This window comes from Vigna angularis, chromosome 3 (assembly GCF_016808095.1).
Source record: "Vigna angularis cultivar LongXiaoDou No.4 chromosome 3, ASM1680809v1, whole genome shotgun sequence".
NCBI lineage: Eukaryota > Viridiplantae > Streptophyta > Magnoliopsida > Fabales > Fabaceae > Vigna > Vigna angularis.
Window position 1 is genome coordinate 30,035,271 of NC_068972.1, and position 25,245 is coordinate 30,060,515.

At 30.6% G+C, this 25,245-nt stretch overlaps 4 protein-coding genes across 4 annotated transcripts; all 4 read right to left on the reverse strand.

The window, feature by feature from the left end:
• Positions 1-1,043: 1,043 nt before the first annotated feature.
• Positions 1,044-2,170, reverse strand: LOC128195852 (F-box/kelch-repeat protein At3g23880-like). Its single transcript, XM_052874544.1, has 2 exons — positions 1,665-2,170; positions 1,044-1,542 (listed from the first exon to the last, which is right to left on the reverse strand). Exons 1-2 carry the CDS (start codon positions 2,168-2,170, stop codon positions 1,044-1,046), a joined length of 1,005 nt encoding a protein of 334 aa, XP_052730504.1.
• A 10,751-nt stretch (positions 2,171-12,921) lies between these two features.
• LOC128195853 (F-box/kelch-repeat protein At3g23880-like) lies at positions 12,922-14,046 on the reverse strand. Its single transcript, XM_052874545.1, has one exon. The coding sequence runs from the start codon at positions 14,044-14,046 to the stop codon at positions 12,922-12,924; it is 1,125 nt and encodes a 374-aa protein (XP_052730505.1).
• A 6,059-nt stretch (positions 14,047-20,105) lies between these two features.
• LOC128195854 (F-box/kelch-repeat protein At3g23880-like) lies at positions 20,106-20,897 on the reverse strand. Its single transcript, XM_052874546.1, has one exon. It carries the CDS (start codon positions 20,895-20,897, stop codon positions 20,106-20,108), a length of 792 nt encoding a protein of 263 aa, XP_052730506.1.
• Positions 20,898-23,952: 3,055 nt separating this feature from the next.
• On the reverse strand, positions 23,953-25,079 carry LOC128195855 (F-box/kelch-repeat protein At3g23880-like). The gene is made up of 2 exons (XM_052874547.1): positions 24,574-25,079; positions 23,953-24,451 (listed from the first exon to the last, which is right to left on the reverse strand). Exons 1-2 carry the CDS (start codon positions 25,077-25,079, stop codon positions 23,953-23,955), a joined length of 1,005 nt encoding a protein of 334 aa, XP_052730507.1.
• Positions 25,080-25,245: the final 166 nt, after the last annotated feature.

Below are 25,245 nucleotides of genomic sequence, written 5' to 3' on the forward strand. Positions count from 1 at the left end.
TAGTGAAATAATAATCACAATTATTCTGAGGGCTTTGACTGTATTGTAGTGTGTTCTAAATGAGTTACAATCAACTTTTGAAGATTGTTGAGACAAAATTATTAAAATGTTATAATTGTATTTCTTGAAATCGGTCAACTTTGCTTGAAGACTCTGTTGCACACTCATTTTCTTTTCCCTAACTTTGTTCTTGCTGTAGTTTCATACAATTTATGATTTAAGATAAGAGATAATTTGAATTTTTTTTTCTTTCAAATTTTTTAATTTTCTTTAAGAATAAAATTATAGTAGAACTTTAATCTCCAAAATAGATAACACTGATAAATTTTAACAATATATTATCTTAACGGATTGGTGTTGAAACATATTGTCAAACAAAATTTTTTAAAAAAATAATACAATGATGATTGACCATATCAACATATTTATTTAAGGTTGAAATACATTTTTAAATAATATCATCTTAAACATAATATCCATAACATAACATTTTTGTTATAAGGACATCAAAAGATAGAGGAATAAATACGTAAAAAGAATAAGGCAAGTATCTGCATCAAAAGATGAAGATATTAAGGACAAAGTTAAGAAAATAAGCGTTACATATATAGGAAATTAAAATAAAGTCAACATAGTGGAAATTAAAAAATGATTTAGAATTCAAGAAATGCAATAAGAAAGACATCGGTTAGATAAAATCAAAAGATAAATTACATATCTGGTTTCTCAAGCACTTTCACTTTAATAATCTTCATTATCAACTTCACCATTCTACTTTCACTCCTTTTCTTCTCCATTTACACAAATAAGACAGAAACACCATGACAATTTTGAACCTTGGATTAGAAAATTCTAGCTCACTGGAAACAATTTTGACAATGTACATAAGTTTAATTTTTTTCAGCCAAAATCAATGCAGAAACGAAATTTTATTAATAGTGAAACAATCATGGAACAAATCAAACTAAGGAAATACCAAAATTATGTCCATACCTTTGAAAAAGTTCTGAAACCACTACCTTAATTTAACATAAATAAATGTCTCAAATAGGCAAAATCAAGCTTGGAACATAGTGACACGAGAAGATGTAATAGAGAAATTTCTTGTAGTAAGTTTGAGTACGTTCTACTTTATTCTCCTTCAAATTAGAGATAATGATATTGGAAGCACCCCCATTTGAATATGCGACAAACAGAAGATCACCCCACATGCACAAATTCCGCACCTTATAGTAATAAGGAGAGATATTCAGAGTTTCATAACTTACACTCACCAATCGACTCCAAGATCTTTCGTCTCGAACGTCCTTCAATGCCAATACAACAAAGACTGTCTTCCCTTTCTCTAAAGAAACACAAAGACAACCATTGAAAACTCCCATAGAAAGAAAAGCAAAATCTATGGGGACGAATTCAGGCACCGACAAACATCTGAAAGTATCGTTATTTAGATCATAGGAAAATATTTGTAGCTTCTTAGTTCTCGATTCTCCCAAAGAAGCTCCTATCCAGTTAACAGTGCCATTCAGAGAGTATCCATTACTGTCAAGAGTGAAAAAAGTCATCGGATAGGTCATTAAAGAACGTCTCCAACATACGTCACTCATGGAGTAAACCCACACACTCGTTTGACGTGTACGAAATTTCACAACCATTGCTACCACCTTGTAACTTCCCTCCTATCATCGTACCCAAACCCAAAATTCATATCATGGCGAACATCAGTGCCGAGACGCAGTCTTGGTGAAGGTTTGGAGCAAATTTTGGTGGCAGGGTTCCAAAAGCAGACCCAGTGCTCTACATACTCCTTTGTGGAAAGAGAGTGATGTAGAGAAAGCAAACCATTGCAAGAACCCAATAAATATTTATAGGGTTTGGGGCATCGCAAGATACGACCACAAGAAGAGCGTGCAGGCTTTTGGATTAAACAAGGTAGATAGCATAAACGAGCAGAGAAACATTGACTCTTGAATTTCTGTGTCGTCAGTAAGAGGATTTGTGGGTTTCTGAAAGACCTTTCAAGGTGCAATTTCACCAAGTAAGGATCGGATATAAGAAATTTCCATGTCTTTGAAACGCACCTGAATCGCATGAGACTCGTCACAGGAAGCCATGACAGAATTTCCAGTATGAGTTCATCAAGGAGTATTCTACCAGAAGAAATTGCCATTGATCTTTCTTCCAAAATCCTGTGAGATCGGCTGTCGCAACCCTAATATATAGTTTACAATATATAGTTTATTTGAGTTACGGGTTAAACGACTTAATTCACTTTTTTTTTTAAATAAAAAAATTATAATTTTTTATTTTAAATCTAAATAAACGTTACTAATGTTAAATTCTAAAGACAATTAAAAAAATATCATACAAATCTCAAAATATGTACAAAAAGCGAATAATTAAAATTTTAATATTGATAATTTTTCTATCACTTCCATTTATAATATTAGAGTCTTAAACAGATAAATCTATAATATTTTTCTCTCTTCAAACATTTCTTTTTTATTACCATCTACAATGTAATAAAATAATTGCTAACTAATAATATTGAAACACAAAATAATAAATAAATAAATAAAATTATGTGGGTTGGTGAGCCAACCCGGCTCACTACAGGTTTAACCCGGTGAGCCGAGTTCTAAGTGAGCCGGATTGAAAACTACTTCGCATAAAAAAATTACATTTTTTTCAAATTCAATCTGGCTCAAACTCTTGATAAGCTGGGTTGGCTCGCGGGTTACAACTCATTTTGACACCGCATAAGAAAATTACATTTTTTTCAAATCCAACCCGGCTCAAACCCGTGGTGAGACACGTTAGCTCGCGAATTACAACTCATTTTGACAGCAATAGAGTTTACTCCCATAAGAATAGATACCATGCAAATTGTAATTATAAATATTTCTTTTAAGTTTTAAAATAATTTAGAAACAACCTATTCACTTAATTTCAAACTGGGTCAATAATTTTTCTAACTTTCATTCATTTATTTTATCAATTTATATTTTCATGCATATATATTTTTTTCTCTTTATATTTCTAACAACTTTCACTTTAATCATCTTCATCTTCACCATTCTACTTCACACTACTTTTTTCTCCATTTACACAATTCCATTTTAATCTAAAAACACAAAAATACAATCGCTAGAAACCAATACATAAATTTTTGATTGATATTCACATAAGACAATTCAATAAATTAAACGTATTTGTAAAATTGATCCACGATACAAACAATTTACATATATATATATATATATATATATATATATATATATATATATATATATATGTATATATATATAACTTTGTATTAACTGTGGAATCCAAAATACAAACATATTGTTTTTACAAAAATTAAAAAAAAATATAACTCACTAAACATGCATATGCCTTTAGACATACTTTTATAACCTTATTAGTAAATGATGTTGCAAACATATAAAAATTACACAAGTTGTTTCAGAATTTGTTTATCTTCTTTGTTCTTCTTTTCTTGGCCTGGTATTTGGAATTCGTGTTACTTGAAAGTGTTTCAGATTTTGAAATTATTTTTGTTCATTAACATACAAATTATTGTTAACCGGAATACATAATTTAATATTCATTTAATGTTAACAAAATTTTGAAATCTGATATTATTTTCTAAATATGGTATTGTTAACAGGATTTTTGTGGTAGAAGGTATTAGTGGACCGAAATATAGAATCAAGTATGTGTTTGTTGGTGATGTAGTCACCAAAATTTAGAATCCAATGTGTATCTCTATATATGGTATTGGTCACTAAATTTTACAATCCAATTACCTTTTCCAAATACACAATTGATTCTAAAGTCCAATGATTACACCACCAAAAAACAAACACTAAATTTTATATTTCGATTCACTAATACCTCGGTTTACCAAATCAGGTTAATGTTATTGAAGAACAATATTGAATTTCAAAATTCAATTTACATAATTTAAAGAGACAAAATGGGAAGGATAAGAAAAGTTGAGGGTCATGAAGAAAACATGAATGTATAAGAAGAAGCTCCCTTTAATCCAATAACAAAATTTTTCATACTTAGAACAAAAATAAAAATAATTTAAATGATTGTTTTTTTTACTAATTTGAAAAATTCAAATATATTATGATATTATAAAATTATAATTATAAAAGTAAATATAAATAATTTTTACAATAAAAGACAATTTTTATTTATTTTGTAGATACTTGTTTTTTATAAATAGTTATTTTAGTTTAGAAAATATTAATATAGAAAAAAGATTAGATAAAAAAGGGTTAAAATAAAAGCATAGTCACTTAGAAAATAATAATCACAATTATACTAAATTAAACTTATCTAAAATTTTGTTCTTAAATCAACAAGAGCATCTATATCATGCGACTCTTTGATTGTTTTCTAGTGTGTTATAAATAAGTAACAAGATCTTATCTTCTGTAAAAGAATTTACTTTATCAGGAATTTGAGGATTGTTAAGACAAAATTATTAAAATGTTATAATTTTATTTTTTGAAATCGGTCAACTTTGCTTGAAGACTCTGTACACTCATTTTCTTTTCTCTAACTTTGTTCTTGCTGTACTATTACTTTTTTTTAGTGGATACTTTAAATTATTATCATGCATTATTGATATTATTTCGTTCCCACCGCTCAAACAAGGAGACAATTCTGGGTCAACATACATATCACATATCTCACACCAAAATCATGTCATATTTACACGCACTCATATAGTAAGAGATCCTCTCTAATTTGAATATTTCGTACTCCCAAAATGTAGTAAAAATCGCATACTACTATTTTTTTTTAACCGATACTATTGAAGCCTCCGGTATGCATGACCGGAACTATGGGCATAGTGAGATTTTTGGCTATAAAAGGAGGAGCGAACCGCGTTGGGCGACACTTTGAGACGTTGCGATTTGGAGCGTGTGAGAGAGAGTGTGAGATCTTCTGAGTGATAGAGCTTTCGAGCGATCCTTTGGGTGTGAGTGAGATCTGAGCATCGAGAGTTCTGAGTGTGAGAGCTTGTGGGATCTGAACGCCTGAGTGTTGGAGATCGGAGAGCTTGAACACGAGATCGGAAACCTTTCCGCCAAGCTTCAACTTCATGTTCCAGGGCTTTGCTCCGCCTCGAGTAAGTACTTCTTTTCTCTTATCTTTTCCTTTCCTTTACCCAACTTCTCCTTCTTCTTTACTTCTTGCTTCTTTTCTTTCCTTTCTTCTTTCTGCTTCCTTTCATGCACTTTTCTTTTCTGAGCTTTTATTAATCGCAATTTATATTCTGCTCTCTTATTTGCTTTCTGCTTGTTATTTTACTTCTGTTCCTTTATTTGCTTTCTTCTTCTTCTTCTTCTAATTTCCTTTTTAATAACTAAACAAATCACAACACACTGTCTTAACAAAGATAAGGGGTATATCGGCTGGAAACCAGACGTTAATCTCCCTTCGTTTGAAGGTATGGCAGAGACAATTGGGTAGAACAACGCCACGTACCCCATAAAATGAAACTTAGAAAGAACACTTTATTTGTATGCACAAAATGGACACGAACAAACTTGGATGTAGATCCGTTTAGGAACATTTGCAAGGACCGTGAAACAGATCTATTTTTGGACATTGAGACTTCAAAAAGAGGACGATAAAAATTGAACTAAAAAGAGAAGAAGCAAAAATGGAAAACTTGACTTAAATTGGAACCTGACTTCACTGTAATAAATCTTTTTACTTTTACTTTCTTTATGAACAAAAACTTAGAAAATGGATATCGAAGCCAAGACAGTTCATAAACGATGGCGGTCCACCCCGGAACAAGTTAGCATCTTGTTGAACATCTTCAACTATGGAATCGTCAACCCTAATCGAGATCAAGTTCGCGAGATTACAGGACGACTCCAGGAGTACGGGGAAGTCGGAGAATACAGCGTCTATTGTTGGTTTCAAAACCATGGAAATCGGGTGAAGAATCGAGGCTGACACCAAGGCGTCCCTGGTACCTCTGGATCTTCATATTCCCTCCTTCCGCCGTTTATGTATGGTAAACTTTCTTTCTTTTCCTCTTCTTCCTTTTTTTTTTGTTGTCTCTGACTACTATTATTTTTGCACTACCACAGATCCTTCATGGGTAATTCCACAGGCTCCGAGACTCCTAGATCTCTTTCCCATTCCCGCTATACGTAAAGAAGAAGAGAAAGTTACTCAACCCATGTCGTTTCGCACCCAAGCTCCCTCCACAGAGCTTTCTTTGAGATTGCCGTTCGCCGATCAGTAGTCTCCCTAAGGGGACTATTTTATTTATGTAATATATTTTTATGGTCTGTACTCTTAACGGTCACTTGTGGCCGACACTTGAACATTTTATTTTAATTATGCAATGTAATATTTATCTGCTTTGCTCTTTAATGATTTTTTTTTATAAGATATGTTTGCTTAACGCATGTGGTACCATTTTCACACGAAGATTAAGGTATCTGGTTATAACTATGAGATTCGGAAAACTATGTAATCCCCATGACCTTATAGACCTGAGTTATTGAAATATATGATATTTGTCATATCATACGCCATTGTCTTATTCATTTTCAATAATGAAATTTAAATTTCTTTGAGAATAGCTCCCATTTTCATACTCTTATGCAAACACATATTTGTAATATTCCAATTACGAAACAAGAACACATAAAATTATATTCTTTAAAGTATCTACACGAATTATACCACTAACCGCGCCAAACAATATATTCATTCAAGCATCACGACTGAATTTGAAACACCCTAATTTGAATACACTTAAATATCACAATTTCTCCTAAGCTATCATCACAAAACACATGGCTCCATCCCTAACATCCTTCAAGACTTCCTTGGTCGAGATCAGCTCCAAACCATCTGAGTCTGGAAACACCAACTTCTTTCGACCACAATCAAGAAGAATATGGTTGACAGTCAACCAATCCATTCCCAGAATGACATCCAGGCCTTGAAAAGGTAAAGAGATCAAGTTCACCATGAACTTGCATCCGGCGACGATAATTGAGCATCCAACACAGACTGAACTGGTCGGGATTTGTCCTGATGCTGGGGTAAAAACCACCAGTTCATTAATTCCACATGGGTGCCATGGTTCTGTCCAACGATAGCAACCATTAGCATAAAATTATTTACTATATTAGAAAGACACGACTAGAGCACACTACTGAAACGTGTAAAACTCATAATCTACAGGATTCCTAAGGAATGAACTGCTCTGATACCATTAGTGTAACGTCCCAAATTATATACGTCATGCATATATAATAAAGACGTCATCATACATAATATAAGAAAGTAGTTAAGAGTAATTAGGATTACAATCATCCTAAAAGAGTCAAAATTTAAAACTTAAACGCGATCAGGGTTTAAGTTGGAAACTTGAAAGGAAAGGTATTCCAAGATACAGGGAATAACTCAGAAAGTCCTATGAGAACTAAACAGCAACATCGTTATCTTCTTCCAAAGCTGCCTCCAAACGAACCTCCTCGCCATCTGCTCCCATCCAAGTGGATGATCATCGCAAAAGAAAAGCATACCCAAGCAACCACAAACACACAAGCAAGGGTAAGCTAGATATACAAAAATCATGATATCACAATCATACTTGTAAAACCACACACTTTCCATCACTTTGAACACATACTCTTTCACTTTAATACCAACATTATAACGCATACATACACCCTTAAAGCAACATAGAATAAGTAATGAAATTAGCATACTGGAATAAATAGAAACATCAAGAAAAAATCACCACATAAAGAGCAATATTAAAACTCCCTCACTGGAAAATACCAAACGTTTACTCACTTCTCCAAAGAACAGGACGAACGGTTTAAAGGACTATCAAAGGGGACGAACGTTACGGATCTAGCCGGACCCTATTGAACTTAGCCGAACGTCATTGAGCTTGGCTGGACGCTACAGAACTTGACCGAACGCTAATAGTCCTGGCCGAACGCTGATGGTCCTTGCCGAACGCTGATGGTCCTTGTCGAACGCTATAAGCTCAAGACGAACACTATTTGGACGAACGCTAGTACATAACGATTACGAGCGTTAGTAAGTCTTAACATTACGAGATAGGCCGAACGCTACACTCTTGGCCAAACGATATCAATATCATCCACTAAAACCGAACGATATCCAGTCCACCCGCTATGACGGAACGCGATTTAGTTCAACAAACACCGAACGCTAACCAGAAGGCCGAACACCATCAATACCGAATGCTACAAATGATCGAGCATTAATATGGACGAACGTTAAGTGACTTAACGCCAGACCAACATCTGACCGAACGGTCAATTCAGTCAGCACATGACCTATCATCCAAATTAGACATGGACGAACGGTCAGTTTTTTGGCGTTCTGCAAAATTCTGCAGAATGAAGCCAGAACTTCCCCTTGACCATTTTCAACCATTTTTATCAACTTCTAACACCCTTAATTATTGTTTTATACTTAATTGGGCTTACCTAAATGATTATAAACATTCCTACTTCTATTCTAAAGTGATTAAGACACAAATTCAACTCTAAACCACCAATTTCTCCAACTTAAATACCCAAAACCAATTCTACTACTTTGCACCTATTTTGATCCATTCAGTGACTCAAACAAGTCACAATACAGCAGCTAAGACTGTCCCAACAACCCAATTTCGTTTTAGGCCACAAATACCCAATTTCACTACCTCACTTCCTCTCAAAGTGACCTAACGGACCACCCAACTCCCAATTTCTCTCCAACCAAAGACATACCATATTTCATACATAAATCACTTCCAATTGATCAATTACAGCAATCCAAACTCATCCAAATCAATTCCAAACAGCACAACACAGTTTCCAAACAACCAAACCATGCATAATTCAACCCATACACCTAACACATAATAAATCTTAAGAAAGTAATCTAGCTTCCCTTACCTCTTGAAGACTTCCTTCACTAACTTCATCTTCCACCACAGGTTCTCCCTCCGATCCTTTTCCAGTGGAGTTCCCCCATCTTCCCTGGTTCCCTTTCTCCTTTTTCCTTTCTCCCTTTCTCTTTTTTTTTTACTCATTTAGTGACACTCTCCCGTGATCAAACAGTTGTGACGTCCGTGATCAAACAGGTGACGTCCGTGATCAAACATTATTTTATTATATTAAACAAACTAGGACGAACGCTTACTAACAACAAGGACGAACGCTCACATACAAATGAGGATGGTCGCTCGCTCACAAACAAGGACGAACGTTCGCTAACAAACGAAGACGAACGCTCGCTACAAACGAAGACGAACGCTCGCTAACAAACGAAGACGAACGCTCGCTACAAACGAGGACGAACGCTCGCTACAAACGAGGACGAACGCTCGCTACAAACGAGGACGAACGCTCGCTACAAACGAGGACGAACGCTCGCTACAAACGAGGATGAATGCTCACCTCTTGAAGCATTTGATTTCCTTTGTTTTCCACTTCTCTATCATCTACTCCAGGCCTTTCATCCAACATCTTCTTCTTCTTCCTTTTTCTTTGGAAGACTTTCTTCACTAACCTGTCTTCCACCACCTAATCAGAGATCAACCGGTTCAGAGAAGAGAATGGAAGAGAGAAGGAAGAGGTTGGTGTAGAGAGATGGCCGAGAGAATGGAAAATGAGGTTCTTACATTCTCCTCCTCTACAAAAATTTTCGTCCTCGAAAATTGAGTTATGAACACAGTCACTGTTTCATCCAAAAGATTATTATCTTTCAATCAGAATTACTTTGAGGTCCAGGCTCAACGTCATTCCCATCACTCTATAAAAGAGATTGTTAAGGTTGATGTACATCGTCTCTGATGTGTAAAGTTGCCTCCCACAACTCGTATAATGAACTTATCAGGGCAGTTCCCACTGCTCAAAGAGCTTATCAGGACAACTCCCACCACTACTCTAGTGAGCTTATCAGGGCAGTTCCACCGCTCAAAGAGCTTATCAGGGCAACTCCCACCACTCAAAAGTTTATCAGGGCAGTTCCCATTGCTCAGAGAGCTTATCAGGGCAACTCCCACCACTCAAGAGTTTATCAGGGCAGTTCCCACTGCTCAGAGAGCTTATCAGGACAACTCCCACCACTCAAGAGTTTATCAGGGCAGTTCCCACCGCTCAAAGAGCTTATCAGGGCAACTCCCACCACTCAAAAGTTTATCAGGGCAGTTCCCACTGCTCAAAGAGCTTATCAGGGTAACTCCCACCACTCAAAAGTTTATCAGGGCAGTTCCCACTGCTCAAAGAGCTTATCAGGGCAACTCCCACCACTCAAGAGCTTATCAGGGCAACTCCCACCACTCATCTAGTGAGCTTATCAAGGCAGTTCCCACCGCTCAAACAAGGAGACAATTCTGGGTCAACATACATATCACATATCTCACACCAAAATCATGTCATATTTACACGCATCTTCTTCTTCTTCCTTTTTCTTTGGAAGACTTTCTTCACTAACCTGTCTTCCACCACCTAATCAGAGATCAACCGGTTCAGAGAAGAGAATGGAAGAGAGAAGGAAGAGGTTGGTGTAGAGAGATGGCCGAGAGAATGGAAAATGAGGTTCTTACAGTGTGTATGAATTTTTTTAAATATTCATTATGAACAAAATGTAATATTCATTTGTACATATGTTTTAAAAAATACACATTAATTTTCTTTAAAAAATATGATAAACTTTTTAATGATTTTTTTTAAAATTTTGTATAAAACAAATTATACATAATTTTTTCAATTTTAAAGAATTGAAAACAAAAGATAATGTAATGCATGTATGACACATTAATAATATATAATGTAGTATGAAATATTGAATAAATAAGCATAATCTCACATAGGTAGTATTTAGTTTTTAAACTATTTTATTTTATTTATTATCATGGTGCTATATTATATTAATGTCTCAGTAAATCTAAATATTCAATTTTAATTTTTAAATTTTTAAAATTCAATAAATGATGATGTCTTCCATAAAAAATTAAAAAAACTTCTTCAAAAATAAATAATATTTTTATTTATTATTTTTACGTAAACTCAATTGTTACATAATATTTCTGTTATATATATATATATATATATATATATATATATATATATATATATATATATATATATATATATATATATATATATATTAACAAAAATATTTACTTCTAATAAATGACACCAAAGTTGAAAGATATGCTGAAAATCAATTTTTATTTGATTTTCTAATTAAAACAAATTTAAGAACGATACTTATTCGATTTTCCAATTAAAAAGAATTTTAAAAATAATACATTCAGTTTTACATCATATATGTAAAGATATATTTAATTTTTTTAACAAAAATAAATTTATTATATATCAACTTACTCAATTTACAAATATTAATAATTTATATTATAATATAAATATTTAAAAAATGTAAAAACACACGCACGACAGGTTATAATAAATAATTTTTGGATTAATATATAAATAATATAATAAAACAGTTTAAGAAACAAATATTTTACTGTCTTACATTTGTGTGAAATTATAATTATTTATTAAATATTTTGTACCACATTACATAGTATTATACATTACATTATATTTTATTCCAAATTTTTTAAAATTATAGAATTTATGGATGATGTACTCTATACAAAATTAAGGAAACTTATTGAAAAACATATTATGTCTTTTTAACAAAATTAATATATATCCTTTTACAAAAATATAAGTATACAATTAAATATTATACTTTACTCAAAATAAATATATATTTCTATGATTATCACTATCTATTGATTACAATATTATTATCTATTATTATAATATTATAGATATTTAAAAATTGAACATACAGATGGTATGGTAGCTGTATTTTCGCTAATAAAAGTAAGAATAATATATAAATTTTGATTTTAGTATAACAAATAAAAACTACAATCTTATAATACAAACTTAATTCCGTTAATTTTATTAATAATTAATCACTATAATTTTCGTTTTTAATAGTTTTTACATGTGTTTTGTTTTCTTTTTTAAAATTTTAATTTTTAATAGTGTCCTTAATGTGAAGATAAATTAATATTGAGATGTTAAACAAAATTAACAAATAAAAAATGATTTAAGAATGTACACTATAGTTTTACTATACTAAAAAAATACTTCAATACTATTTTCATCCTGTGTTATCATTTATAAATGTAATCAATCGGCCTAAACTTCCATTATCATTTATAAACTCGGCTTGATATCATTTATTACTAAAAATTCCTTTTTGTTTTCTACATCTTTTTTTTCAAATTTATTTTTTAAATAAAAATTTTCAAATTAAAATAATTATTTTATCGATTTTATTGTATTTAAGTGATTTTTTTTTTAAATTTTTATCTGTTTTTTAATTTCACGGTCTTTTTAAATTTAATCATTTTTAATTAAAAACATTCTTTACAAAATAAATAAAATCTATTTAAAAAATTATTTACATTAATTTATATTTATATTTAGAGAGAATATTTACATAATTCTTGTATTTATTTTATCCTTCATAATATAATTATTAACCAATTTCTTAAAAGATATAATTGTTAACTGAAATATTTTGAAAATTACGTATATCATTGGAACAAAAAACTGAAACAAAATACCAAGAAAACCCTGCATGAACTACTAAGTGCAGATAAACAGAAACACCATGACAATTTTGAACCTTCTTCAAAGATACTGGAAACAATTTTGACAATGTACATAAAGGTTTAATTGTTTTTGCAGCCAAAACCAATGCAGAAACAAAAAACAATCATAAAACAAATCAAACTAAAGAAATACCAAAAATATGTTTGAAAAAAAAATTCTGAAACCACTAACATAATTTAACATAAATAATGTCTCAAATCAAGCTTGGAACATAGTGACAGGAGAAAATGTGACTGAGAGAGTGCTTGTAGTAAGCTTGAGTACGTTCTACTTTATTCTCCTTCAAATTAAAGATAATGATGATATCGTAATCATCCCAAAGCTGTGAATATGTGAGCAAGAGAAGATCACCCCACATGCACAAAGTCCGTAGGTAATCGTAATAAGGAGAGATATTCAGAGTTTCATAACTTACACTCATCAACCGACTCCAAGATCTGTCGTCTCCAACGTCCTTCAATGTCAATACAACAAAGACTGTCCTCCGTTCATCAAAAGAAACACAAAGACAATCATTCAAAATTCCCATAGAAGTAAATTCAGAATCTTTAGGAACGAGTTCAGGCACCGACAAATATCTGTTAGTATCGTTCTTTAGATCGTACGAAAATATTTGTAGCTTCGATTCTTTAGAAGAATGTCCTAACCAGTTAACAGTGCCATTCAGAAAGTATCCATTACTCTCAACAGTGAGAAAAGCCAGAGAGGTCATTATAGTAAGTCTCCAACGTACGTCACCCATGCAGTAAACCCACACACTCGTTCGATGTGTACTCCAATCCAAAACCATTACCACCACCTTGTAACTGTCCCTCCAATCATCGTACCCAAACCCAAAATTCATATCATATTGAACACCAATGCCGTAATTGAGACGCAAGCTTGGTGATGGTAAGGAGAAAGTCTTGGTGGAAGGGTTCAAAAAGCAGACCATGTGCTCTTCACACTCATACGTGGAAAGAGAACAATGTAGGGAAAGCAAACCGTTGCAAGAACCGAATAAATATTTATAGGGTTTGGGGCAGCGTAAGATACGACCGGCGGAAGAGGAAGTAGGGTTTTGGATTAAGCAAGGTAAAGAGCGTAAAACAGCAGAGAAACATTGCCTCTCTTCTATCTTTTTCTCCAGTAAGAGAATTTGTGGGTTTTTGGAGGACTTTTTAAGATGCAATTTCACCAAATCGGGATTGAGGATGATGGAATTCCATGTCTTTGAAACGCACCTGAATCGCATGAGACTCTCTACAGGAAGCCGTGACAGAATTTCCAATATCAGGTCATCACGATCACGGAGTATTCTAGCGGAAGAATTCGCCATCGCCATGTCTTCCTTCCACAATCCTAGTAATTGTTGCTCTTGAGAGTTAATTACTAGAGAGACCAATAAAGAATAAGCTATTCAGTTATTTGTTGCTTATAAATTGTGTTTTCTAAATGTTTTTATATAGAAATTGAAATAGGTTTTATTTTAATTTTTTTATTATAATATAATATTTTTTAATTATTTTTTAAATAATTTAATATCTTTAAAATATATTTTGTTTTTTTAAATATTTAAAATTATTTAATAAAACTATAACTAATGAAAAAATAAAAAGAGAAAAAAAAAATCTTTCAGTTTTGTATAAAATATTCGATATATATTTGGTTGTTATAAATATAAGAAACTATCATTATAATGAAAAAATAAAAAAAGAAAAAAAAATCTGTCAGTGTTATATAAAATATTCAAAATATATTTGGTGTTTATAAATATTTAAAATTATTTAAGAAACTATCATTATAATTAAAAATAAACTGTCAGTTTTATATAAAATATGTCAAAATAGCGATTACTAAATTCAAATTTGTTAAAACGTCAATATATTTAATAAAAATTTAGTTAAAATAATTAACTTCATGGTTTACAAAACTTGGGAGATTAAATTAAACTAAAATTTTGAAAACAAACTAATTTCAATGAAAAAAATATATTTAATTCATTTTTTAATTACATTCATTATTTTTATTGTAAAAAAATAGAATATGCAAAAACTCGTGTATTTTTTTAATGACAAAGAAACTTAATATAATATCTTATATCTTTAAAAAAGTAGTACGTATTTCGAAAATTATTAAATTAAAATTTCAAAAAAAACTAATTTTAATTTTTATTAAAAATTAAGAGGTAAAAATATATTTAATTAATCGTCATTTTTTTAAGGTAAAAATATCCTCACCATATTTGAAAAGCTTGCATTTTTTGTAAGACCATGAAAAATATTTAAATTTAATAAATAGTAGTAATTTTTAATTTTTATAAAGTTAATAAAAGTATGGTAAGAAAAAAAAATTAAAATTTATGATAGATAATAATAATAATAATAATTTCAGGAGTTTAAAAATTTGAGAATTTATTTTAGAAGGTTTAAAAAAAAAAAGTGAATAGTAAAAAAAAATTATACAAAATTAGAAGAGAAGTTTTACACGTTCCTTGAGTCATAAAAGATCAGCTCATAATTGAGAATAAAAAAATAATTTTTGTAATAGTAAATGAATAGTAAAAATGAATAGTAAAAATTGAATAGTAAATTTTTTGGCTATCAATAGCAAGGGAGGGAAGGCTGAAACTTGCACCAAAATTTTAGAAAAATTTGTGAGAGAAGAGAGTGGGAGGAAATTCTAGTTGTAGAGGGGAAATTCTAGAAGTTTTCGGAGAACGGTTTCAGAGGAGGAGATTAAGTCTGGAATAGAGGTAAGGGGAGTTACTTTTACGTCTTTTATTTTGTATTATCTTGAGTCTTGCATATGTAATATTTTGTTTTTGTTTGATCTTAAATATTGAATATGAAGTATTTTGTTTCTGTATGATCTTGAATTTTAAATGAGAATATGCTTCTGTGCTGATATGCAAGTGTGATAGTTGTAAAATGTGATGTTGATTATGTTATGTTGATTATGTTATGCCATTTGTATGTTATTAGTTGTTTCTTTTTTGTATTTTTGGATGGATTAGAAGTTGTCTAACCGGCTCTGCCAGATTCAACTTCTTATTTCTCCAGACCTGTTATTGTTCTTATTATTTAATTATATTGTATTTCTGGAAGGATTAGAAATTGTCTAACCGGCTCTGCCAGATTCAACTTCTTGTTTTCCCAAGAATTTTTATATTGGGATTATTTTTTATGATTGTCAAATACTTTATTCTTCTCTGACCATTTATAGTAATATTTTATTATTGTTAATTTGTTTATAATTATCTTGTATGAATTCTATTATGAATGTATATTGTGATGTTTGATATGAAATTATGCATTTGAAATATAGTATGAGTCTCGGGGAGAGACTCTATAATGGTATGGTATTAGTGTATATGTTGATGTTGAGGGTCCTGTTGTTGGTGGTAATCCTAAAACTCTAATAATTTTCCAGTCTCAATTAGAGAAGGATGTGTTATGTGGTGAGAGTAGTAGGAGGTCCTAGTCTATGTTTATAGACATTATGGATTAACCTTGTGGGTGATATGATATATTATATTTGGCCAAAAATTTTGTTGTTGAAATCACCACAAGTGCATGACCACCCGAGACTTCCATCAACATTATATCCGGATAATAGAGTCTAGTATGATAATTGCATCTTACAAGAATTTATGGTGAATGTATTACGTATAATAATAGTGTCATGCTTTTCTTTGAATTTTGCATGGTAGCTCACCCTTACTTGTTTGTTTGTGCCGGAAAAATCTTATTTTTGCGATGATCGTGATGATCGTATAATGTTTTTGTTATACGGGAGTAGATGAGGGAACGACGTCTGAACCAATTCAAGTGAAGGAGGAAGCAGCAGAAAAATGAAGAGTATTTTAAGAAGAAAAAATAAAATTAAGAGTGTTTTATTTATGTGTAAAAATATAATGTATTTCCAGTGTGAACCATTTTACTCATAAATGGATGATTGTAATAATGTAAAATATTTATATTATTAATGAAATAATTGGTATGAGATGTTTTATATTTTGGGGTGTTACATTTAGTGGTATCAGAGCGATTCGTCCTTAAGACGACCTAAGAGTTGTGGATTTATCCTACGAACTCATATTATAAATCGTAATAACAATAATTCTCTGTGTGAACAGAGAAATGACACAAACAAGTAAGGGTGAGCTACCATGCAAAATTCAAAGAAAAGCATGACACTATTATTATACGTAATACATTCACCATAAATTCTAGTAAGATGCAATTATCATACTAGACTCTATTATCCGGATATAATGTTGATGGAAGTCTCGGGTGGTCATGCACTTGTGGTGATTTCTACAATAAAATTTTTGGCCAAATAGAATATATCATATCACCCACAAGGTTAATCCATTAATGTCTATAAACATAGACTAGGACCTCCTACTACTCTCACCACATAACACATCCTTCTCTAATTGAGACTGGAAAATTATTAGAGCTTTAGGATCACCACCAACAACAGGACCCTCAACATCAACATATACACTAATACCATACCATTATAGAGTCTCTCCCTGAGACTCATACTATATTTCAAATGCATAATTTCATATCAAACATCACAATAAACATTCATAATAGAATTCATACAAGATAATTATAAACAAATTAAATATAATAAAATATTACTATAAATGGTCATAGAAGAATACAATATTTGACAATCATAAAAATAATCTTAATATAAAAATTTTTGGGGAAACAAGAAGTTGAATCTGGCAGAGCCGGTTAGACAACTTCCAATCCATCCAAAAATACAATATAATTAAATAACAAGAACAATAACATGTCTGGGGAAATAAGAAGTTGAATCTGGCAGAGCCGGTTAGACAACTTCTAATCCTTCCAAAAATGCAATAAAATAAATAAGTAAAGCAATAAATAGTTTGGGGAAACAAGAAGTTGAGTCTGGCAGAGCCGGTTAGACAACTTCTAATCCTTCCAAAAATGCAATAAAAATAAATAAGTAAAGCAATAAAAGTTTGGGGAAATAAGAAGTTGAATCTGGCAGAGCCGGTTAGACAACTACTAATGCTTCCAAAAATGCAATAAAATAAATAAGGAAAGCAAATAAAAGTTTGGGGAAATAAGAAGTTGAATCTGGCAGAGCCGGTTAGACAACTTCTAATCCTTCCAAAAATACAATAAAATAAATCAGGAAAAACAAATAAAAGTTTGGGGAAACAAGAAGTTGAATCTGGCAGAGTCGGTTAGACAACTTCTAATCCATCCCAAAAATACAAAAATAAACAACTAATAACATACAAATGGCATAACATAATCAACATCACATTTTACAACTATCACACTTGGATCTAAACACAGAAGCATGTTCTCATTCAAAATTCAAGATCATATAGAAACAAAATACTTCATATTCAAGATTTAAGATAAGACAAAAGCAAAATATAGCATATTCAAGACTCAAGATAATACAAAATGAAATACTCAAAGTTAGCTCCCCTTACCTCTATTCCAGACTTAGTTTCCTCCTCTGAAACCGTTCTCCAAAAACTTCCAGAATTTCCCCTCTTCAACTAGAATTTCCTCCAACTCTCTTCTCTCACAAAATTTCTAGAATTTTGGTGCAAGTTTTCAGCCTCCCCCTTGGCTATTTATAGCCAAAAATTTTTACTATTCATTTTTACTATTCATTTTTACTATTCAAAAATTATTTTTTATTCACCATTCTCATCTTATGGAGGGCTTTTACTTCCTGCACCCCTTTATTACTAGATGCTTTGAATTGTGTAATGTGGACCACATAATTGTTTCATCTAATTTATGTTTGAATGACTATTATTTTTTTTTCTTTCGAAATAAACTATGGTTGTTTTATGTGAATAGTCTTTTTAGTTTCTATTTTATGCACAATATAAACAGGAAAATGAGTTGGGTTATGAATATGGCACTCTTCTGGTTGTATGTGTGCAGTTGAGGATTGATGACTATAATGATACATTTTAATGACTAATTTTAGTGATAAAAAATAATTAATGACTATAATGATAAATTTATAAACTAAAAAATATTTATAATTAAAATAGTTTTAAAAAATTATAATTACTATGTAAATTTATAATTAAAATATTTTTTTTATTATAAATTAGTTTCTAAATTAATTATTAAAGTTTTGATTATCAAAAGAATTAATCTTTAATTGAAAAATTAATTTTTAATTTAATCTCTAAATATATTTTTAGTTATTAAAATTGATTATTATTTAAAAAATTTCTTATAGTGAAATAATTAATAATCACAATTATGCTAAATTAAACTTGCATCTAAAATTTTGTTCTTAAATCAATCATAGATCAATTATCATACGACTCTTTGATTGTATTATAGTGTGTTCTAAATGAGTTACAAGATCTTATTTTCTCTAAAAGATATCACTTTATCATAAATTTGAGGATTGTTGAGACAAAATTTTTAAAATGTTATAATTGTATTTCTTTCAAGAATATTGCTCCCTCCATCACCACCAAATGTTCCCTACACCTCTCCATATCTTTTTTGTCCCTTCAATAATATTTTTTTACCGTAGTAAATTTTCACCCACATCCACCTACTTCATTAACGTACTATTAATGGTTCTCTTATAAGAATGCACCTCCACACACACAACCACATTACCCGTCGAATGACCACTGCACCACGAAAGCCACTGCACTATGAACCAAAACAAAAATGGAGAAGAAGTGCAAACGGATATGGAGAAGGAGAGAAAGTGAGAGTCGGGGGATGAGAAGAAACAGATTTGGAAGTGAGAGTAGGGGATGAGAAACAAACGGATCTGAAAACTAAAACAGAGAGTGGGAGACTTGGGGTGGTGGGGATTTAGGGTTTCAGAAAAAAAAAGAGTAAATAAATAAAGTTAATTAAATAAAGAGTAGGAGACTAATTTCTTAGCAGTGGTAGTGGTGACGCTATCTGCTGTGTTTATAATAAACAAAAGGTTAAGAAAATAATGGTTACAGAGAAAATCAAAATAAATAAATTCTGAAACCACTACCATAATTGAACATAAATAAATGTCTCAAATAGGCAAAATCAAGCTTGGAGCATAGTGACACGAGAAGATGAGACTGAAAACTTTGTTGTAGTAACCTTCAGTACGTTCTACCTTATTCTCCTTCAAATTAAAGATAATGATATTATAAGCCCCAATCTCTGAATATGCGAGAAACAGAAGATCACCCCACATGCACAAAATCCGCAGGAAATCGTAATAAGGAGAGATATTCAGAATTTCATAACTTACACTCACCAACCGACTCCAAGATCTTTCCTCTCGAACGTCCTTCAATGTCAATACAACAAAGACTGTCATCCGTTCATCAAAAGAAACACAGAGACAACCATTCAAAACTCACATAGAAGTAAAATCAGAAGCTTTAGTTTCAGGCACCAACAAATATCTGCAACTATCGTTCTTTAGATCGTACAAAAATATTTGTGGCTCCTCAAATTTCGATTCTTCAAAAGAATATCCTATCCAGTTAACAGTACCATTCAGAGAGTATCCATTATTTTCAAAAGTGAGAAAAGCTGGAGAGGTCGTTATAGTACGTCTCCAGCATACGTCACCCATGCAGTAAACCCACACACTCGTTCGTTGTGTACTGCAATCCAAAACCATTGCCACCACCTTGTAACTGTCCCTCCGATCATCGTACCCAAACCCAAAATTTATATCATATTGAACACCAATGCCATAATTAAGACGCAAGCTTGGTGAAGGTCTGGAGCAAATCTTGGTGGCGGGGTTCCAAAAGCAGACCCAGTGCTCTTCACACTCATTTGTTGAAAGAGAGTGATGTAGAGAAAGCAAACCATTGCAAGAACCGAATAAATATTTATAGGGTTTGGGACATCGCAAGATACGACCACAAGAAGATGGTGCAGGCTTTTGGATTAAACAAGGTAAAGAGCGTAAACGAGCCATGAAACATTGACTCTTGTATCTCTGTCTGGCCAGTAAGAGGATTTGTGGGTTTCTGGAAGACCTTTCAAGGTGCAATTTCACCAAGTAAGGATCGGATATAAGAAATTTCCATGTCTTTGAAAAGCACCTGAATCGCACGAGACTCGTCACAGGAAGCCATGACACAATTTCCAGTATGATTTCATGAGGGAGTATTCCAGCAGAAGAAATCGTCATCGGTCTTTCTTTCAAAATCATGTGAGATCGGCTGTGGCAACCCCAACATATAAGAATAGATACCATGCTTGAATCTGTTCCTCTGAAATGCTTGAATTAAAGTTTATTTTAATTTTTTATTATAATATCTTTTTTAATTATTTTTTTTATAATTTAATATTTTAAAATATATTTGGTTGTTATAAATATTTAAAACTATTTAAGAAACTATAACTATAATGAAAAAATTAAAAGAGAAAAAAAATCTGTCAGTTTTATATAAAAGACTCAAAATATATTTGGTTGTTTTAAATATTTAAAACTATTTAAGAAACTATAATTATAAGGCAAAAAAAAAGATAAAAAAATCTGCCAGTTTAATATAAAATATTCAAAATATATTTGATTTTTACAAATATTTAAAACTATTTAAGAAACTATCATTATAATGAAAAAATAAAAAAGAAAAAAAAATTGTCAGTTTTATATAAAAATATGTCAAAATAGCGATTACTAAATTCAAATTTTTTAAAACGTCAATAAATTTAATAAAAATTTAGTTAAAATAATTAACTTCATGGTTTACAAAAATTTTGAGATTAAATTAAATTAAATTTTGAAAAAAACTAATTTCAATTTTTATTAAAAGTTGAGAGACAAAAATATATTTAACTCATTTTTTTAATTATATTCATTATTTTAATTGTAAAAAAATAAAATATTCAAAAACTCATGTATTATTTTTAATGTAAAAGAAATTTAATATAATATCTTATATCTTTAAAAAATGGGTATGTATTTTTCCAACTTCTTTATTCTCTTATAAACTAACTAATTTATATGATAACTTGAAAGCTAAAACTTTAAACATTTAAAATAATATATCATGTTTAAAAGGAAAAAATATAAAATAAATAAATTATATAAATAAATATGTATTAAAAAATATTAAATTTAAAATTAATATACATGATAATTAAATTTTAAATTACTTAAATAAAAGTGTATGCATACGTAACATCGTCACATTTTTTTTTTAAAACATCACTCCTTCTCGTGTGTAATCGACATTAATACAATAATATTTGTGTGTTTATTTAATAATTAAGACGTTAATATTTCAAACATTTTTTTAAGGTTAAAAAAATTATTGCTATAGAAAAGGTAACGAAGAATTCCTCAAAACCCGTAGTCAAAGCGAAAATGCGTGACTTAGTATTAATGATAATCGTCATTTTCTTTTTAAGGTAAAAATATAGTCACCATAATTGAAAAGCTTACATCTTCCTTTTTTTTTTTAGTTTGCTCAACTTAATTTACTAGTTAAGAACATGCCAACTTTTACACTTAGAAATTGAATAAATTAGAAATTTTAACCTTTTTATTTCATTTTATTTGAAATTTAATTAATGTAAAAAAAAAACTAATTAACACATTCAACAAAAAAGTTTTTTTTTCATAATTTTGACATCTAATTATACTATAAAATTGGAAATATATCCTTTAGGTTATTAGAAGCCCTTTTATCATATTTAATGAATCTTTAATCTCGTTTTATATTACTATAAAAAGAATTTATACGAAAAGATTTTATGCCTAAATTACTGAATATATCAACTCACCCACTCTTCTTAACCATACACCTGGTAGAGATAAATTCTACATTAGTGGAGTTTTAGAAAATTACTGAAAATTTGAGTCAAAGTTTTCAATTGTGGAAAAATTTTATTTATAAAGAAAATTCTTAAATAATAACTAATTTTATTGATAAAAAATAATTAATGACTATAATGATAAATTTATAAACTAAAAATTATTAATAATTAAAATAGTTTCAAAATATTATAATAACTATTTAAATTTATAGTTAAAGTAGTTTTTATTATAAATTAGTTTCTAATTAATTATTATCATTAATTATTAAAATTTTGATTATCAAAAGAATTAATCTTTAATTGAAAAATTAATTTTTAAGTTAATCTCTAAAGATATTTTTAGTTATTAAAATTGATTATTATTTAAGAATTTTCTTATAGTGAAATAATAATCACAATTATTCTGAGGGCTTTGACTGTATTGTAGTGTGTTCTAAATGAGTTACAATCAACTTTTGAAGATTGTTGAGACAAAATTATTAAAATGTTATAATTGTATTTCTTGAAATCGGTCAACTTTGCTTGAAGACTCTGTTGCACACTCATTTTCTTTTCCCTAACTTTGTTCTTGCTGTAGTTTCATACAATTTATGATTTAAGATAAGAGATAATTTGAATTTTTTTTTCTTTCAAATTTTTTAATTTTCTTTAAGAATAAAATTATAGTAGAACTTTAATCTCCAAAATAGATAACACTGATAAATTTTAACAATATATTATCTTAACGGATTGGTGTTGAAACATATTGTCAAACAAAATTTTTTAAAAAAATAATACAATGATGATTGACCATATCAACATATTTATTTAAGGTTGAAATACATTTTTAAATAATATCATCTTAAACATAATATCCATAACATAACATTTTTGTTATAAGGACATCAAAAGATAGAGGAATAAATACGTAAAAAGAATAAGGCAAGTATCTGCATCAAAAGATGAAGATATTAAGGACAAAGTTAAGAAAATAAGCGTTACATATATAGGAAATTAAAATAAAGTCAACATAGTGGAAATTAAAAAATGATTTAGAATTCAAGAAATGCAATAAGAAAGACATCGGTTAGATAAAATCAAAAGATAAATTACATATCTGGTTTCTCAAGCACTTTCACTTTAATAATCTTCATTATCAACTTCACCATTCTACTTTCACTCCTTTTCTTCTCCATTTACACAAATAAGACAGAAACACCATGACAATTTTGAACCTTGGATTAGAAAATTCTAGCTCACTGGAAACAATTTTGACAATGTACATAAGTTTAATTTTTTTCAGCCAAAATCAATGCAGAAACGAAATTTTATTAATAGTGAAACAATCATGGAACAAATCAAACTAAGGAAATACCAAAATTATGTCCATACCTTTGAAAAAGTTCTGAAACCACTACCTTAATTTAACATAAATAAATGTCTCAAATAGGCAAAATCAAGCTTGGAACATAGTGACACGAGAAGATGTAATAGAGAAATTTCTTGTAGTAAGTTTGAGTACGTTCTACTTTATTCTCCTTCAAATTAGAGATAATGATATTGGAAGCACCCCCATTTGAATATGCGACAAACAGAAGATCACCCCACATGCACAAATTCCGCACCTTATAGTAATAAGGAGAGATATTCAGAGTTTCATAACTTACACTCACCAATCGACTCCAAGATCTTTCGTCTCGAACGTCCTTCAATGCCAATACAACAAAGACTGTCTTCCCTTTCTCTAAAGAAACACAAAGACAACCATTGAAAACTCCCATAGAAAGAAAAGCAAAATCTATGGGGACGAATTCAGGCACCGACAAACATCTGAAAGTATCGTTATTTAGATCATAGGAAAATATTTGTAGCTTCTTAGTTCTCGATTCTCCCAAAGAAGCTCCTATCCAGTTAACAGTGCCATTCAGAGAGTATCCATTACTGTCAAGAGTGAAAAAAGTCATCGGATAGGTCATTAAAGAACGTCTCCAACATACGTCACTCATGGAGTAAACCCACACACTCGTTTGACGTGTACGAAATTTCACAACCATTGCTACCACCTTGTAACTTCCCTCCTATCATCGTACCCAAACCCAAAATTCATATCATGGCGAACATCAGTGCCGAGACGCAGTCTTGGTGAAGGTTTGGAGCAAATTTTGGTGGCAGGGTTCCAAAAGCAGACCCAGTGCTCTACATACTCCTTTGTGGAAAGAGAGTGATGTAGAGAAAGCAAACCATTGCAAGAACCCAATAAATATTTATAGGGTTTGGGGCATCGCAAGATACGACCACAAGAAGAGCGTGCAGGCTTTTGGATTAAACAAGGTAGATAGCATAAACGAGCAGAGAAACATTGACTCTTGAATTTCTGTGTCGTCAGTAAGAGGATTTGTGGGTTTCTGAAAGACCTTTCAAGGTGCAATTTCACCAAGTAAGGATCGGATATAAGAAATTTCCATGTCTTTGAAACGCACCTGAATCGCATGAGACTCGTCACAGGAAGCCATGACAGAATTTCCAGTATGAGTTCATCAAGGAGTATTCTACCAGAAGAAATTGCCATTGATCTTTCTTCCAAAATCCTGTGAGATCGGCTGTCGCAACCCTAATATATAGTTTACAATATATAGTTTATTTGAGTTACGGGTTAAACGACTTAATTCACTTTTTTTTTTAAATAAAAAAATTATAATTTTTTATTTTAAATCTAAATAAACGTTACTAATGTT